The sequence below is a fragment of the Nicotiana sylvestris genome, chromosome 2, assembly GCF_000393655.2.
Source record: "Nicotiana sylvestris chromosome 2, ASM39365v2, whole genome shotgun sequence".
Lineage (NCBI taxonomy): Eukaryota > Viridiplantae > Streptophyta > Magnoliopsida > Solanales > Solanaceae > Nicotiana > Nicotiana sylvestris.
The window spans coordinates 196,492,541-196,508,738 of NC_091058.1; the positions used below are offsets into that span (position 1 = coordinate 196,492,541).

At 38.1% G+C, this 16,198-nt stretch overlaps 1 protein-coding gene across 1 annotated transcript; it reads left to right on the forward strand.

Moving 5' to 3' along the window:
• Positions 1-15,002: 15,002 nt before the first annotated feature.
• LOC138886129 (uncharacterized mitochondrial protein AtMg00810-like) lies at positions 15,003-15,913 on the forward strand. The gene is made up of 2 exons (XM_070167164.1): positions 15,003-15,095; positions 15,419-15,913. Exons 1-2 carry the CDS (start codon positions 15,003-15,005, stop codon positions 15,911-15,913), a joined length of 588 nt encoding a protein of 195 aa, XP_070023265.1.
• Positions 15,914-16,198: the final 285 nt, after the last annotated feature.

Consider the following 16,198-nt stretch of genomic DNA (forward strand, 5'->3'; position numbering starts at 1 on the left):
TACACTTCCTCAAACTGTTTTAACACTAATCAGCACTGGTTTTCAGAAATTCTTTTCAATCCTAAGACTTTTCTTTAAACTGTCTATTAAACTCTTTCAAACCATTATGCACTTCCACTTACTCTTAGAATACTAGTTCATGCCCTTCTTATATGTGTACTGCCTTGAGACCCTTAATATCTCTCTGAACTCTAGCATGCCAGGGCTGGCATTTCCACACTGCACCTAAATCAGTTATTATTTGAGAAAGGTCTAGGTGTGAGCACTGTCCCGGATCCTTGAGGTCCTTAGGGAACTCTGACACACCTAGATATGAAATTGGCTATGGAACTTTGTCATTTGAGACTACTGGAGGCTTGGCAATCACTTTGGGACTACTTCAGGCTCCCTATAGATTAATTTATGTTCTGTTTATGTACTTTTTCTTTTATTCAATTCATTGATCTGTAATAATTATTGTAAACAAACAGTGGGGTGATTAGTGAAAAGGGGAGGGTAATTATATATTGTGGGTAAAATTGGGTAGATATCATGCCTATAGGGTTCTTATTGATTCAAAATGTGTTTGTTAGATAACATGCCTATAGGACTTGCTTTGGTTTAAATAAGTTCTGTTTGCTTTATTTCCATACAATTAGAAGCCATGCCTATAGGATCTAAATCCGCTTTAATTATTAGATACCATGCCTATAGGAGTTAAAATCAGCTCTAATAGAAATCATGCCTGTAGGGGTTTCACTTTGGTCGAATAAATTCTGCTTGCTTCACCTTATGTTTGATTAGAAATCATGCATATAGGACTTAAAACCAGTTTGGTTAGAAAATCAGTTTAATTCATGTTTGTTTATCCTGAATTGGTTTAATTAACTAATCTGTCCACTTTTTTAATAAGTTTCAATGCTGCCTAAATAATATTGCTAGAAAGCATGTATATAGGATCTCAAGTTGTCCGTTAAAAATTGTTTACAGTTCTACTGCATTCCTGATCAATAATAGATATCATGCTCATAGGACATCACTGTTATATGTCTAGGCAAGCCTGCAGGGCGATTAAAATACTACAAACGATAAAATTGTGCCTTATTATTTGAGACTGCTCATACTCAACAGGTTTAAAGAATCAGTAGGCAAGTAGGATTTAATTCTCTAACACTTTGGTCCTAATTCAATACAGTATACTCTCTGCTCACCTAGATATCATGTTCTAAGGTTTTTTCTCTTAAATCCCTGAAATTGTTGTTTGAGACGTGCACTTAGTTGTTCTGTTTGTAGAGGTAAATGTGAGCCTTTAATTGTTCCCTCTTTAAGTGCAGTCCTAATTATTTTGATTGACGCTTAGAATTTTCTCCTTTAAATACCTTAGGATTGTCTAGAACTACCTAAATTAGAGGTCCAAAATACCTCCAGGGCCACAAGGAAGGGACGGATAGTGCACGTATAGGATATCTTTCAAGGTTGCTAGAACGTTTTAGGCTACGACCAGGGGAGGGGATTGGGTAGTAAAGAATATGATGACCACGTGCTAATGTCACGTGTAGCCCCTCATTGAAGAGTGTTTACCGGGCATTGTGTGGGTATGATCCTATAGGCTAACCAACCTAGGACCCCTCTTTCCCAACTCCCGTTGTTTAAATAAATTTGCTCTTCTTTATATATGTGTAACTTGTTCAAGCCTTCTCCCTTGTTTCATTACTTGGATTATACATGTGCTCGGAATGTCAAAAACATGCCTTTACTTGCAAGTACGTGTTAAAAATGTTTATTTGTTAAAATGACTAATTCACATAAGTTTAAATTCGGCGGGGACCCACCGTTGTGGACCGCGAGGGGTGCCTAACACCTTCTCCTCAAGGTTATTCGAGCCCTTACCCTAGATCTCTGGTAATGCAAACTAGTCCATGAGTTAATTGCTCAAGGTGCCCTAACGCACCATAATCCGTTAGGCGGTGACTCTTCAAATACCCAATTCCCAAAAGGAAACGAGTTATTTCCCCCATAAATGTTGAAACCCAGACTTCCCAGCTAAGAAGGGAAAAAGGGGGTGCGACAGGACACTTGGCCCATTTCTATTCCACCATATCGTATTGAACCTGTGGAGTTGAAGGAATTGAAGAAGCAGCTTCAGGAGTTTTTTTTATAAGGATTTCATCCGGTCGAGTGTCTTGCCTTGGGGTACTCCAATTTTGTTCGTGAATAAGAAAGATGGATCTATGAGGATATGTATTGATTATAGGCAACTAAATAAAGTTCAGTCAAGAACAAGTACTCATTACCGCACATTGATGGCTTATTTGACTAGCTTTAGGGTTATAGAGTATTCTCAAAGATTGATTTGAGGTCAGGGTATCATCAGTTGAATATTTGGGACTCAGATATCCAGAAGACTGCTTTCAGCAGTCAGTATGGTCACTACGAGTTTCTAATCATGTCATTTGTGTTGACCAACGCCCCAGCAGCATTTACGCACTTGATGAAGAGTGTATTCCAGCCATATCTTGATTCTTTTGTCATTATATTCATTGTCAACACATTGGTATATTCTCGCAGTCAGGAGGATCATGAGCAGCATGTGAGGATCATACTCCAGACCTTGAGGGATAAAATGTTATATGCAAAATTCTCCAAGTGTGAGTTTTGGCTTGATTCGGTGACACTTTTGGGTCATATGGTATATAGTGAGGGGATTAAGGTAGATATGAAGAAGATTGAGGCAGTTCAGAGTTGGCCCAGACCATCTTCAGCTACTGAGATCTGGAGTTTCTTGGTTTGGCCAGATATTATCGTTATTTTGTGGAGGTTTTCTCGTCTATTGCGGCACCTTTGAACAGATTTACCTAGAAGGGTGCTCCATTCAGGTGGTCCAATGAGTGTGAGGAGAGCTTTCTGAAGCTTAAGACTACTTTGACCACAGCTCCAGTTCTAGTTTCGTCTTCAATATCGGGTTCATATGCAATTTATTATGATCCTTCGCGGATTGATATTGGGTGTGTCTTGATGCAGGAGGATAGGGTGATTGCTTATGCTTCGCACTAGTTGAAGCCCCATGAGAAGAACTACCCCATTCATGATCTAGAGTTGGCAGCTATTGTTCTGGCATTAAAGATTTGGGGGCACTATCTCTATGATGTGTCTTGCGAGGTTTTCACAGATCATCATAGTCTACAATACTTGTTTAGCTAAAGGATATAAACTTGAGGCAGTGGAGGTGGTTAGAGCTGTTAAAATATTATGATATCACCATTTTGTATCATTCTGGAAAGGCTAATGTGGTGGCCGACACCTTGAGTAGAAAGGCTAAGAGAACGGATAGCCTTGAATATATTCCTATTGGTGAGAGACCACTAGCATTGGATGTTCAGGCTTTATCCAATCAGTTCGTGAGGTTGGATGTTTCGGAGCCTAGCCGGGTTCTAACTTGCGTGGTTTCTCGGTCTTCTTTGTATGAGCGCATCAGAGCGCGTCACTATAACGACCCCCATTTTCTTATCCTTAAGGATACAGTGTAGCACGGCAATGCCTCGGAGGTTTCTATTAGAGATGATGGGGTGTTGAGGATTCAGGGTCGGATTTGTATGTCTAATGTGTGATAGTTTACGTGAGTTGATTCTTTAGAAGGTCCACAGTTTGTGGTATTCTATTCATCTGGGTGTCGCAAATACGTATCAGTATTTGAGGAAGCACTATTTATGGAGAAGAATGAAGAAAGATATAGTAGAGTATGTGACTCGGTGCTTGAACTGTCAACAGGTGAAGTACAAGCATCAGATGCCGGGCAATTTTGCTTCAGAGACTTCAGATCCCTAAGTGAAAATGGGAGTGTGTTACCATGGATTTCGTAATTGGGCTCCCATAGAATTTGAAAAAATTTGATGCAATTTGGGTTATTGTGGACCGGTTGACTAAGTCTACACACTTTATTCCGGTTGTGACTACCTACTCTTCAGAGTAGATAGCTTAGATCTATCCGTGAGATTGTTCACCTTTATGGGGAGCCGATGTCTATTATCTCCAATCGAGGCACGCAGTTTACATCGCACTTTTAAAGGGCCATGCAGCGTGATTTAGGCACACGAATTGAGTTGAGTACAACATTTCACCCCAAACGGACGGGCAGTTCAAGCGCACCATTTAGATCTTGAAGGATATGATACATGTATGTGTTATGGATTTCACGGTTCATAGGATTAGTTCTAACCACTTGCAGAGTTTAACTACAAATAACATCTACTAATCTAGTATTCGGATGGCTCCTTATGAGGCTTTATATGGGAGGCAATGTCGTTCTCCAGTTGGTTGGTTTGAGTTGAGGGAGGCTAGGTTGTTGGGCGTTGATCTAGTTCGGGATGCCTTTGTGAAAGTCAAGTTGATTCAGGATCGGCTTTGTACGACACAGTCCAGGCAGAAGAATTATGTTGATCGAAAGGTTCGTGATGTAACATTTATGTTGGGAGAGAGGGTTTTGCTGCGGGTGTCACCCATGAAGGGTGAGATGAGGTTCGAGAAGAAGCGCAAGTTGAGCCCTAGGTATATTGGTCCTTTTGAGATCCTTAAGAGAGTGGGGAGGTGGCCTACTAGCTTGCATTGCCACCCAGCTTATCAGTAGTCCACCCGGTGTTCCATGTTTTCATGCTCTGGAAGTGTTAGTGTGATTCGTCCCATATATTAGATTTCAGCTCAGTCCAATTGGACAAGTATTTGACTAATGTTGAGGAGTCGGTGGCCATCTTGGACAGGTAGATCCGAAAGTTGAGGTCAAAGAACATTGCTTCAATAAAGGTTCAATGGAGGGGTCAACCAGTCAAGGAGGCGCTTTAGGAGACTGAGCATGATATGCATAGCCGTTATCCTCACTTTTTCAGCACTTTAGGTATGTCTCTATACTCATTCAAGGACAAACATTTGTCTTAAGAGGGGAAGAATGTAACGACTGATCCGGTTGTTTTGAGGTATTTAGCCATGTTCTCCTATTTATTGCCTCCTCTTTGTTCAATTGTGGTTATGTGACTAGCTGGGGTAGTTGGTTTGATTTCGAGTAAGTTTCGAAGTAAATTGGGACACTTAGTCCCAAGGTTGAAAGCTTAAGTTAGAAGAGTTGACAGGAGTTTGACTTTTATGTAGACGACTCCAAATTGGAGCTTTTATGGTTCTGATAGCTTCGTATGGTAACTTTAAACTTAGGCATATGTCCGGATGTTTATTTGGAGGTCTATAGGTTGATTTGGTGCTTTTTGGCGAAAGTTGGAAGGTTGAAGGCTCATAGGTTTGAACGAGGGTTAATTTATTGATATCGGGCTTGGATTGTAATTTTAGGAGTTAGTATAGGTCCGATGTGTCATTTGGGAGTTGCATGCAAAATTTGAGCTCATTCGGAGTAGGTTTGATATGATTCGACATTAGTTTTGGAAGTTGAATGTTCAGTAGTTTCATTAGGCTTGAATTGAGGTGTGATTCCCACTTTTTATGTTGTTTGGTGTGATTTAAGGCCTCAATTAGGTTCGTATCGTGTTTTGGGACTTGATGGTATGTTTGGACGGGGGGCCCGGGTGTGTATCGGGTTGAGTTCAGACCTAATAGCGCTTAGAAGGAATTGTTGGTCTGCTAAAGTCTGGTGCTTTTGCACTTGTGCTACTTGGGCCGCAGGTGCGGCGCTGAAGAAGCGGCTACTTGGCCGCAAACGCGAATTTGGGCTTGGGAAGATGGGTCCGACAGGTGCGAACAATTGTGCGCAGGTGCGCAACCGTAGAACCAGTGATGGTCGGCAGAAGCGAAATTCGGGTGAGTGTTGAGGGACCGCAGGTGCGATTGATTTCCCGTAGAAGCAGACGTGCAGATGTACCTTTGTGTCTGCAGAAGCGGAAGTTTCTAAGCCTTAAGTGGAAGCCGCATCTGTTTTGTCGTAGATGCGATAGTGAGCCCGCATGTGCGAAATGCATGGGCAAAAAAAGGATTGGATCGAGGCTTTTATTGCATTTCCAACTTTTTGAGTTAGAGAGTTCGGTTTTGGGCGATTTTGGAGGGGATTTTCAAGGTTTGGATCGGGGTAAGTATTTTTGACTAGGATTTGTTTATTATTCATGATTCTATCTCTGTTTTTATCATTTAAGTAGTGATTTAAGTTGGAGAAATTAGGAATTTTAGTAAAAACTTTCCTAAACTATAAATTGAGGATTTGAAGGTCGATCTGAGGTCGAACTGGATAATTTTAGTATGGTTGGACTCGTATTGGAATGAGTGTCGGAATTTGTAAGTTTGGTCGGGTTCCGAGGTGCGGGCGTGGGGTTGTTTTTGTTGACTTTTTGATATTCTTTAAAGATTGAAACTTTATTAACCGGGATTGCTTCCTATGGCTTGTATTTGGTATACGTTATTTTGGATAGATTTGATCCGTTCGGAGTTGGATTTGCGCAGAAAAAGTTTATTAGGGGATTGATTTAGCTTGTTTGAGATAAATATCTTACCTAACTTTGTGTGGGAAAATCTACCCCTTAGAATTTGGGTTGATTGCATTATTTGGACTATGTGGAAGACGTGTACACGAGGTGTCAAGTGTGTATACGGGCTTATATGTGATATTTTGACCGGTTTAGACTCTTAGGCTCTTTCATGCACTTAATTGGAAACTGACATATCATGTTACATCTTTCATTGTTAAATTACTCTTATATGCTTTACTTGATATTGTTATCACATGTTCTATATTTTATATTCAACCATGCTCTTATGTGCCTTAACTGATATTGTTACCTCTCTTATTATCATGTGCCTATCTATTTGTTAAGTCATTCTTATTTGAAGTTGCTATTTCATAATGTCTCTTCGTGTTGAATTATCCTCATGCATTTAGACGTAGTTGCTATTTCATACTATCTTTTTCGTTGTTAAGCTTATGTTATACAATTGAATTGGAAGTTATCTTTTTATGGGAATACCTTCATTTTGAGTTATTGAAGTTGAAGTTATGAACGTTATTATCACGTTGAGGTTGAAGTTATTGATTATTGAGATATTTTTCCTTGTTGAGTAATTCTCCTTCATTTTATTATTATTGAGATTCTTGTACACATTGGGGTTGAGTCATTGGCTATATGTTGTGGTAATATTACTATTATTAATTTTGGCAAGTGTTGTGACATATGGGCACGTATAGTGCGAGTTGATTATTATGTTGTGGTATTAATACGTATGTGGTGGTATAAGGATAGGGGTTGATACTCATGGGTGAGATTTATACACATGTTGCTAGTAAGGGAATTACTTGAAGTTACATGGTGAGATAAGGGGCTAAATCGCGTGTAGCTGTTTCGAAAAAAATATTTTCAAAATAAATACAAGCCTCACGCGGTGACATAAGGAAGATTATCATTGTGATTTGTGAAATGAGGTTATGAGGTGTGGCACCTCGGTTGTGATTCTTATTGTACATTTTATGTTTAGAAAAAGGCTTGTTGGTTGGACAGTTCTTATTATTTTCTTCATTATCTTTCTTATATTTGTCTGTATTTGATTACTTATTGTCCTCATTATGTGTTCACTTCTTGTTGCTTTTACTGCCTGAAGTTCTGTTGTTAGCGTACATTATTGTATCGCTTTACTGTCATTCATTTCCTCGTTTTTCATTATTAGACTATACTATGCTCTGTTTAATTTTTCTTATCCTAGTAGGTGTCTTGACCTGGCCTCATCACTACTCTACCAAAGTTAGGCTTGATACTTACTGGGTATTGTGGTAGTATACTCATGCTACGCTTCTAGACATTTTTGTGCAGATCCAGTTACATCTACTCGTGCCGGACGCTAATGATCGCACAGTTATTACAGGAGACTTCAAGGTATACCTGCTCGACGCTCGCACGCCTTGGAGTCACCTTCTATTATTTCATTTACTACTATTTATCATATTATCAGACAGTGCTGTATTAGAGCTTTTAGTACATTCTGTAGAGCTTATGACTCAAGTCCGCGGTTTTGGGGATCTCGTTAGTGATGTTCTGCTTAGGAGTTATTATGAGCTTTATCGGTTTATTTATTATCTTAGTTTGTTATTTATGTTAAGCTATTGATAAATGTTAGACTTACCTAGTTTTAGAGATTAGATGTCATCACGACCACCTTAGTAGGATGATTTTGGGGTCGTGACAAATTAAATCTTAAATAAAATTAAACAATGGAGACAACTTCATATGATCACCAAAAGGAGACGAGACTGAGCCCCACATCGAAAAGGAAAAATGTAAGGGAGTAAGATTTATGTCCCTCCCATGTTGTACAATTTTCTTTGTTTAATTGGAACGGAGGAAAAGGAAGTTTCCTATTTACATCGTCCAAAAACTTTAGCTTAAACAGTTTTCTTGTCACTTTCGCAGTACTCATATTTTCAGCAATAACTAGCATAATGCAATAAACGTTTTACTAGTCTAAACTAGGGGCGGGCGTTCGGATAGTTTGAATTGAATATGAAAATTTCGGTTTGGATTTTCAATTTCGCGTTGAAGAAATATCAATCCAAATCTACTCTAAAGCTCGGACTAGATCAGATTTTTTAAATTCGGTTTCAGATTAATCGGTTTGGATTTTTTGAATTTTCGGTTTTGAGCTTATAAGTTGAAATGTTTCTTCTTTATGAATATCCAAATGAAGTACTCATATTAAATTGTCTGAAAAGTTCATCATTTTCACTGCAATCATCCAAATATATATTCAAGTAATGAAATTATTATCAAGAAAATATAATAGAGATATTAATACGGCCGATACGAAATAGCAATAGTTAAATCATGTCCAAATAAAAAGTATTCTGACAGTAACTTAGTAATTAATATTTAATATATGAGATAATATCTATTGGGTATAGTATTTGAACTTATTAAGTACTATTTGCATATGAATAATGGATTAAATATAAAGTATAAAAATTTCGAATTATCGGATATCTTAAAAAACAAGTATCAAATCCAGTATCCAAAAATTATAAAAACTAAATCCAAATCAAAAATCTAAAAAAATTCGAATTTCGATTTGAATTTCGAATTTACCCAAACTATACCCATCCTAGTCCAAACCATGACCCAAGAAAACCTTAGACAAGCAAGGAGCGCCAAACCAGCGACAAAACCGTGATGGCCTTGCTATGGAAATGAGTTAAATTATAACAATTAACAGTAAATTAAAATCATAGAACTATATTTTATTATATCAAAGTAATTGAACTCTATCCTCTATAAGAATAAAGTGATCAAACTTTAACCCGTAAAACAACAAAGTCACAAAAAAAATTATCCCAGTAAAGTTGCTAAATTTTAGTATTTTACCCAATAAAACCACTAAGTTTTACCTAATATAAGGACAAAACCTACCCGACAATGTGACTTTTTTTTAGTTTTGTGAATTTAATATTACAATGAGCAAAGTTCAGTGATATTAATGTGACAAAAACTAATTATGTGTACTAAAATATAATTATTTTATTGTGACAAAAATTACTTAGCTTTTTGTAAATTGATTAAAGTCTGAGATAAAATTAACCCTTTGAAAGCATGGTTATTGTTGTTGCTTTCCCTCATGTAAAAGCTGACCTACCCTATTATTTTGTTGTCTTAGTTGACTTTTTGGGGACCCAAAGATGAGCAGCGTACTACGTATTGTACTGTCTCGTGGCAGAAGACATGAATATCTTATTGTCTATGAATATCATGAGCCATAAATAGGATATTAGGAAATTAATAAACAAACCACAGAATGTTCAATAGTATACATTTGCTTCTCTTCTACGTTCGGATTGGAATATTGATATGCATATCCATATTGCTTAAAGGAAGACATCATTAGATCTAGGAACAAGGAAACATTTTGAAAAGTGGAAGCCACATTACAGAATTTTAGGTTTTTGTCCTATAATATGCCTGAACTCTTTATTTAAAAATTTAAAGATTAGTAGAACATAACTTGCAGGGTTAAGCGAATTCACTTCTTACTTATGTTATATTAAATTATAATAATTGTTGGTTTAATTCTCAGCCAATTGGTAAATTCTGATTTAAAGTATTTTAACATTTGGCTAGGCATATTCAACCTCGATCAAGTAAAGGTTGTGTATTTGATATATAAGGATATTATTAATTTTGTGTATATTATTCTTAAATATGAAGTAACAATATAATTTTAACATAACACATCGGTGAATAAATAGTTTGATGTCTAATAACTTGTTAAACTTTATGAAGATTTATAAGCAAATGAATATCAACTAATTGAAAATTAAATGTATTTAATCATATACTACAATGACCAAAATAAGAATTTATAAAGTTTTTGTGAAGATTTATAAGCAAATAAATATCAGCTAATTGAAAATTAAATGTATTTAATCATATATTATAGGGCAAAAATAAGGATTTAGTGACAAAAAGTACAACGTTTCCTAGTTGTTATAATTAGTTGTTAAGCTGTTTGTTTTTTCTTTGACTATCAAAATAGTTGTTAAGGATTGTTATAAAGTATTGAGAGTCAGGGGTCAAAGTGTAATTAAAGAAAGTTTGGAATAGTTAGTTGTATAAGTAAAATAGGTTGTTATATAGTACAGTGAATCTGGAAATCAGATACTTGTACATAACCGACCTTCTTCCTAACCGAATCAAGCTCAATCTTCTCTAGATTCTTCCAATTTGATCAATGGAAATTGTTGTTGCATGTGTCATGAAGTGTTTCAATTGCTCGATCTAGCTCAAATTAACATGGTATCAGAGCAGCTATTCTGATATTAGGGCTCCGACACAACTTCCGGCAACTATTGAAGTGAGATTTGACGAAATCGACTGGTTTTTGACTAAATCACGATGGCACGAACTGAGGTTTCTTCACTCGAACACAATCATCCATTATTTCTTCAAGCGGCAGATGCATCAAGACTAGTTGTAGTCCCAATCAAACTCACAAGGCCTGAGAATTACGTCGTGTAGAGTAGGGCAATGAAGCTAGCTCTTTTGGGCAAAAGTAAGCTTGGATTCGTTGACGGAACCTGTGTAAAAACTATGTTCAGAGGCGAACTCGTAGAACAATGGGAGAAGTGCAAAGCGATTGTACTTTCATGGTTTGGTAGTACTGTTGCAACTGAGTTGATGCCCAGCATCATGTTTGCGTCTAGTGCGAGGAAAGTACTTACTTAATTACTTACTACTCAAAAATGAATGACCTATGGAGTGAGCTAGATGTATTAGTTCCTTTGTCTTCATGTGATTGTGAAGAAGCTAGGTCATCCATAGAACATATAGCTAATCAGTGGTTACTACAATTTTTAATGGGATTAAATGAAAGCTATAGTAATGTGAAGAGTAATGTGCTGCTAAGAAGACCTATAGCTACTGTAAATGAAGCATATGCCATAGTAACACCCAGGAAGAAAGTCAAAGATCCTTGGGTGTTGGTGATGCAAATAGAGATCCTTTAACTATGTTAGCAGGAAGAACCCAAGGCTTCAAGCCTAAGAAAGCAGGACTAATCTGTGAGCACCGTGGGTACAAAACACCTAAAGGAAAACTGTTATAAAATTGTTGGATATCCAGCTGATTTCAAGAGTAAAAGGAAACTAGCAAGAACAGGAAGAAGAACCAATGTCAATAATGTAGCTATAGAAGAAAGCAATAGTGGTGGAAGCCTTCCACAAGGACACTTCCTGACAGAAGAACAATATAAACAACTGGTGGGATTGCTGAACAAACCATCCGATGAGAATTCTATCAATATGGCAAGTATTATTACTTTATCATCCAGAGCTTCTCTAAGAGAGTGGATAGCAGACTTTGGAGCAATATACCACATTACTTGCAATAAGGAAGTTCTAAACAATACAAAAGGATTAGAGGCAAATGAAGGAAGTGGAGTGCAATTACCAACAGAAAGTAGAGCTTAGATAACACACACAGGGGATGGAGTGATTTTAGGAGATCAGTGCATTAGGGATGTCCTATATGTACTAGATTTTAAGTTTAATCTATTATCTATAGCAAAGCTAACAGAAGACCTTAGATGCTTTGTTGGATTTTATCCTGACTTCTGCTTATTACAGGAGCTCTACAATGGCAAGGTGTTGGGGATTGGTAAGAAGCCTAAAGGTTTGTATATGTTGAAGGAAAGGGGTGCAACAACAGCAATTGAATCAGTATCAAAAGAACACACAGAGAGTGCACTTTGGTATTTCAGGCTAGATCATGCTTCATTGAAAGCTATGCAACACATTTCATCGACCAGCGAGAGTTGGCGTGGTCCATTTGATCCGGAGCTACTTTTGATTTTGGTACGATACGTTTGTATATATATGTATATGTATATGGGTATGACATTGCTCAGTCTCGTCTTTGTACAGTTATGTTTCTATTAGAGGTCAATGGACAGTATGTGTAGTTGGGTTGTATGTGGCCTTGTCGACTTTCAGTTATGGATGTATAGTTGTTTATAATAGCCTTGCTAGCTCGCCCACTGTATTCTGCATGTATATGTACATATGTCTTGATGGCAGGTTTCCTTCGTGTATGTCAGTTTCGTAATGCAATAGACATTATACAAGTTCATATCCTAGATGCATGTTTAGGGGTGTTTGATAGGTAGGACTCAGGTACCTGTCGCGGCCCATCGGTTTGGGTCGTGACATATCGGCAATTGGAAAGATCAAACATACTAGGTAGTCGTGACCCATACAGACCGATCCTTCCCAAAGAAACCCAAATTTGATGTGCAAGTATCATGGCAAGCATGGTCACAAGACTGATGATTGCAGGCAGGTGAGGGATGAGGTAGCCCGTCTATTCAATGAGGGCCACCTTCAAGAGTTCCTCAATGATCGAGCCAAGAATCATTTGAGAGAATGGGACGCCAACAAGAAAAATGAACAGGAGGAACCCCAGCATGTCATTTATATGATCATCGATGGGGTCGACATTTCTCAAGGACCCATATTCAAACACACTAAGGTATAAATCATTAGGGAAAAACGAACCCGAGATTATGTGCCCGAAGGCTCCTTACCTTTCAACAATGAAGAAGTAGAAGGCATTTTTCAGCCACACAATGACGCTCTGGTAATTTCTATCTTATTAAATAGAGTTTAAGTTAAGCGTGTTTTAGTGGATCCAGGTATCTCGGTGAACATAATATGATCGAGGGTCGTGGAGAAACTCGGACTACAAGATCAAATCGTGCCGGCAGCTCAGGCATTAAACGACTTCAACATGGCCGGTGAAACAACTAAAGGGGAGATTATTTTACCGGTGAACGTGGATGGAACCACTCAAGATACAAAATTCCACTTGATAGAGTGGGGAGTTTGGCTTATCTACTAGCAGCGGAGAGGCCCATGGCGATGGATGTTCAGGACTTAGCCAGCCAGTTAGTGAGATTGGATCTTTCGGAGCCCATTCGGGTCCTAGCTTGTGTGGTTTCTCGGTCTTCTTTGTTTAATTGTATCAGAGAGCGTCAGTATGATAAACCTTATTTGCTTGTCCTCAATGACAAGGTTCTACATGTCGACGCCAGAGATGTGACCATTGGTGATGACGGGTATTGAGGATGTAGGGTCGGGTATGTGTACCCAATGTTGATCGACTTCGGGAGTTGATTCTAGAGGAGGCCCATAGTTTGTAGTATTACATCCATCCGGGTGCCGCAAAGATGTATCAGGATTTGAGGCAGCACTATTGGTGGAGAAGGATAAAGAATGATATAGTTGGATTTGTAGCTCGGTGCCTCAATTGTCAACAGGTAAAGTGTCAGCACAAAAGATTGGGTAGCTTGCTTAAGCAGATAGAGATTCCAAAGTGGAAGTGGGAGCATATCACCATGGACTTCGTAGTTGGACTTCCACGGACCTTGAGGAAGTTTGATGCTATTTGGTGATTGTGGATCGGCTGACCAAGTCCGTACACTTCATTCTTGTATGTACTACCTATTCTTCAGAGCGGTTGGCTGAGATTTATATCAGGAAAAATACCTTTTGAATTATTATATGGGAAGGTTAGAAGGTTGGATCATCTAAGGACATTTGGCTACCTATGTTATGCAAGCAATCTGTCTAAGGGAGACAAGTTTGCACCTAGAGTAAGGAAGACAGTCTTCACAAGTTATGTTGAAACTCAAAAAGGATACATGTTATGGAGACACAGTCCTTTTTTGTTAGTAGGGATGTTCAGTTCAAAGAAGATTGCTTCCATTTCAAAATGGCAATTGTTGAATAAGGTGACCCATTTCTTCAACAACCAACTCAGCTCATAATATTTGATCCCTGTGACAATGCTGGCACTAATCCTCATGATCAGCTCACATCCCTAACACCTCCTACAGATGCTTCTCTTCTTGAAGATAATGTTGAGATTGACATTGAGGATGGTCCATTACATGACCATCATATACCAGATGTTATTGAATCAACTGATAAAGCTAGTAAGCAGCCTGAGCCAGTAATTACTGAAACTAATGAACAGCATACACCAACAGTTATGCCACAAGATGATGTTCCCCAATGCACTACCAACAGGCCTCAGAGGAAAACAGAGTCTCCTATCTGGATGAAGGATTATGTGAATCCTACAAAAGGATCAATAGGCCACAAATATCCTACATCCGACTATGTTGGTTATTCACATATTTCTACCTCATATCAGTTTTATCTACAAGATTTCTCAGCTTTCACTGAACCTAGAAGCTTCAAGAAAGCTGTAACTGACAAGAAATGGATTGAGGCAATGAAGCAAGAGGTTAGAGCTCTTGAGGATAATCAGACTTGGAAGGTGGTATCCTTACCACCAGGAAAGAAAATAGTGGGGTCAAAATGGGTGTACAAGATTAAATACAAGGCAAATGGAGAGGTTGATATATTCAAAGCAATGTTAGTAGCCAAGGGATACACTCAATAGAAAGGGATTGACTACCATGAAACTTTCTCACCTGTGACAAAAATGGTCACAGTTAGGACGGTCATTGCAGTAGCAGCATCAAATGACTGGTCGTTATTTTAGATGGATGTTAATAATGCATTTCTACAAGGTGACTTAGAAGAAGAAGTCTACATGGAGATGCCTCAGGGTTTCCAGCAAAAGGGTGAGTATAAGGTCGCAGGTTGTTGAAATCCCTATATAAACTCAAACATGCTTCTAGACAGTGAAACATAAAACTAACTACTGCCCTTGTGCAAGCTCGATATATACAAAGTCCATATGACCATTCCCTTTTTACTAAAAAAAAAGAGGAGTTGACATTGTAGTCATTCTGGTGTATGTGGATGACTTACTAATCACTAGAAGTAATGTTGACCCAATACACGAGGCAATGGATTCTTGTTTTACTAAAAAAAAGGAGCTGATATTGTAGTCATTCTGGTGTATGTGGATGACTTAATAATTACAGGAAGTAATGTTGACATGGTAACTTCCAGATAAAGGACTTAGGGGAACTGAGGTATTTTTTGGGTATAGAAGTGATGAGGTTAAAAAAAGGAATAGTTCTTAATCTGAGAAAATATGCTTTGGAGTTGATCTCTGAAGTAGGGCTTAGTGGTTGTAAACCTGCTTCCACACCAATGGAACTCAATCACAAGCTAACAACTGTAGACTATGATAAGCATGTGGGAATCACTGAAGATGCAGAGTTGGGAAATATAGCAGCATATCAGAAACTAATAGGGAAGTTGTTATATTTGAAAATCACAAGACCAGACCTATACTTTGTAGTGCATGCTTTGAGCCAATTTATGCAAAGGAAAAAACAGTGTTATTTGAATACAGCAATGAGAATCATCAAATACATCAAAGGTTCATCAGGCCTTGGTGTATTCTTGAAGAAAGGAGAAACTCATACACTCACAGCTTACTATGACTCTGATTGGGCCGCTTGCACCAATACTAGGAGATCATTCACAGCTATATTGTGAAGTTGGGAGACTCATTGTTGTCTTGGAAGTCTTAAGAAACAACAAACAGTCAGTAGGATCTCGACAAAAGCAGAATACAGAAGCATGGCAGTTGTAGTTGCAGAAATTATTTGGGTAACAGGATTATTAGGAGAATTGGGTGTGAAAGTGCAGAAGCCAGTACATCTATATTGTGGTAGCAAAGTTGCGATATAAATAGCAGCAAATCCTATTTTTCATGAGAGGACAAAGCATATAGAGATCGATTGTCATTTTGTGAGAGAAAAAATCAAGGCAGGTCTGATC

Coding starts and splice junctions, on each gene's coding strand:
- LOC138886129 (XM_070167164.1), top strand. CDS start 15,003: ATGGATGTTAATAATGCATTTCTACAAGGTGACTTAGAAGAAGAAGTC. Junction 15,096..15,418: donor AGCAAAAGGGTGAGTATAAG/GTCGCAGGTTGT, acceptor GGTAACTTCCAG/ATAAAGGACTTAGGGGAACT.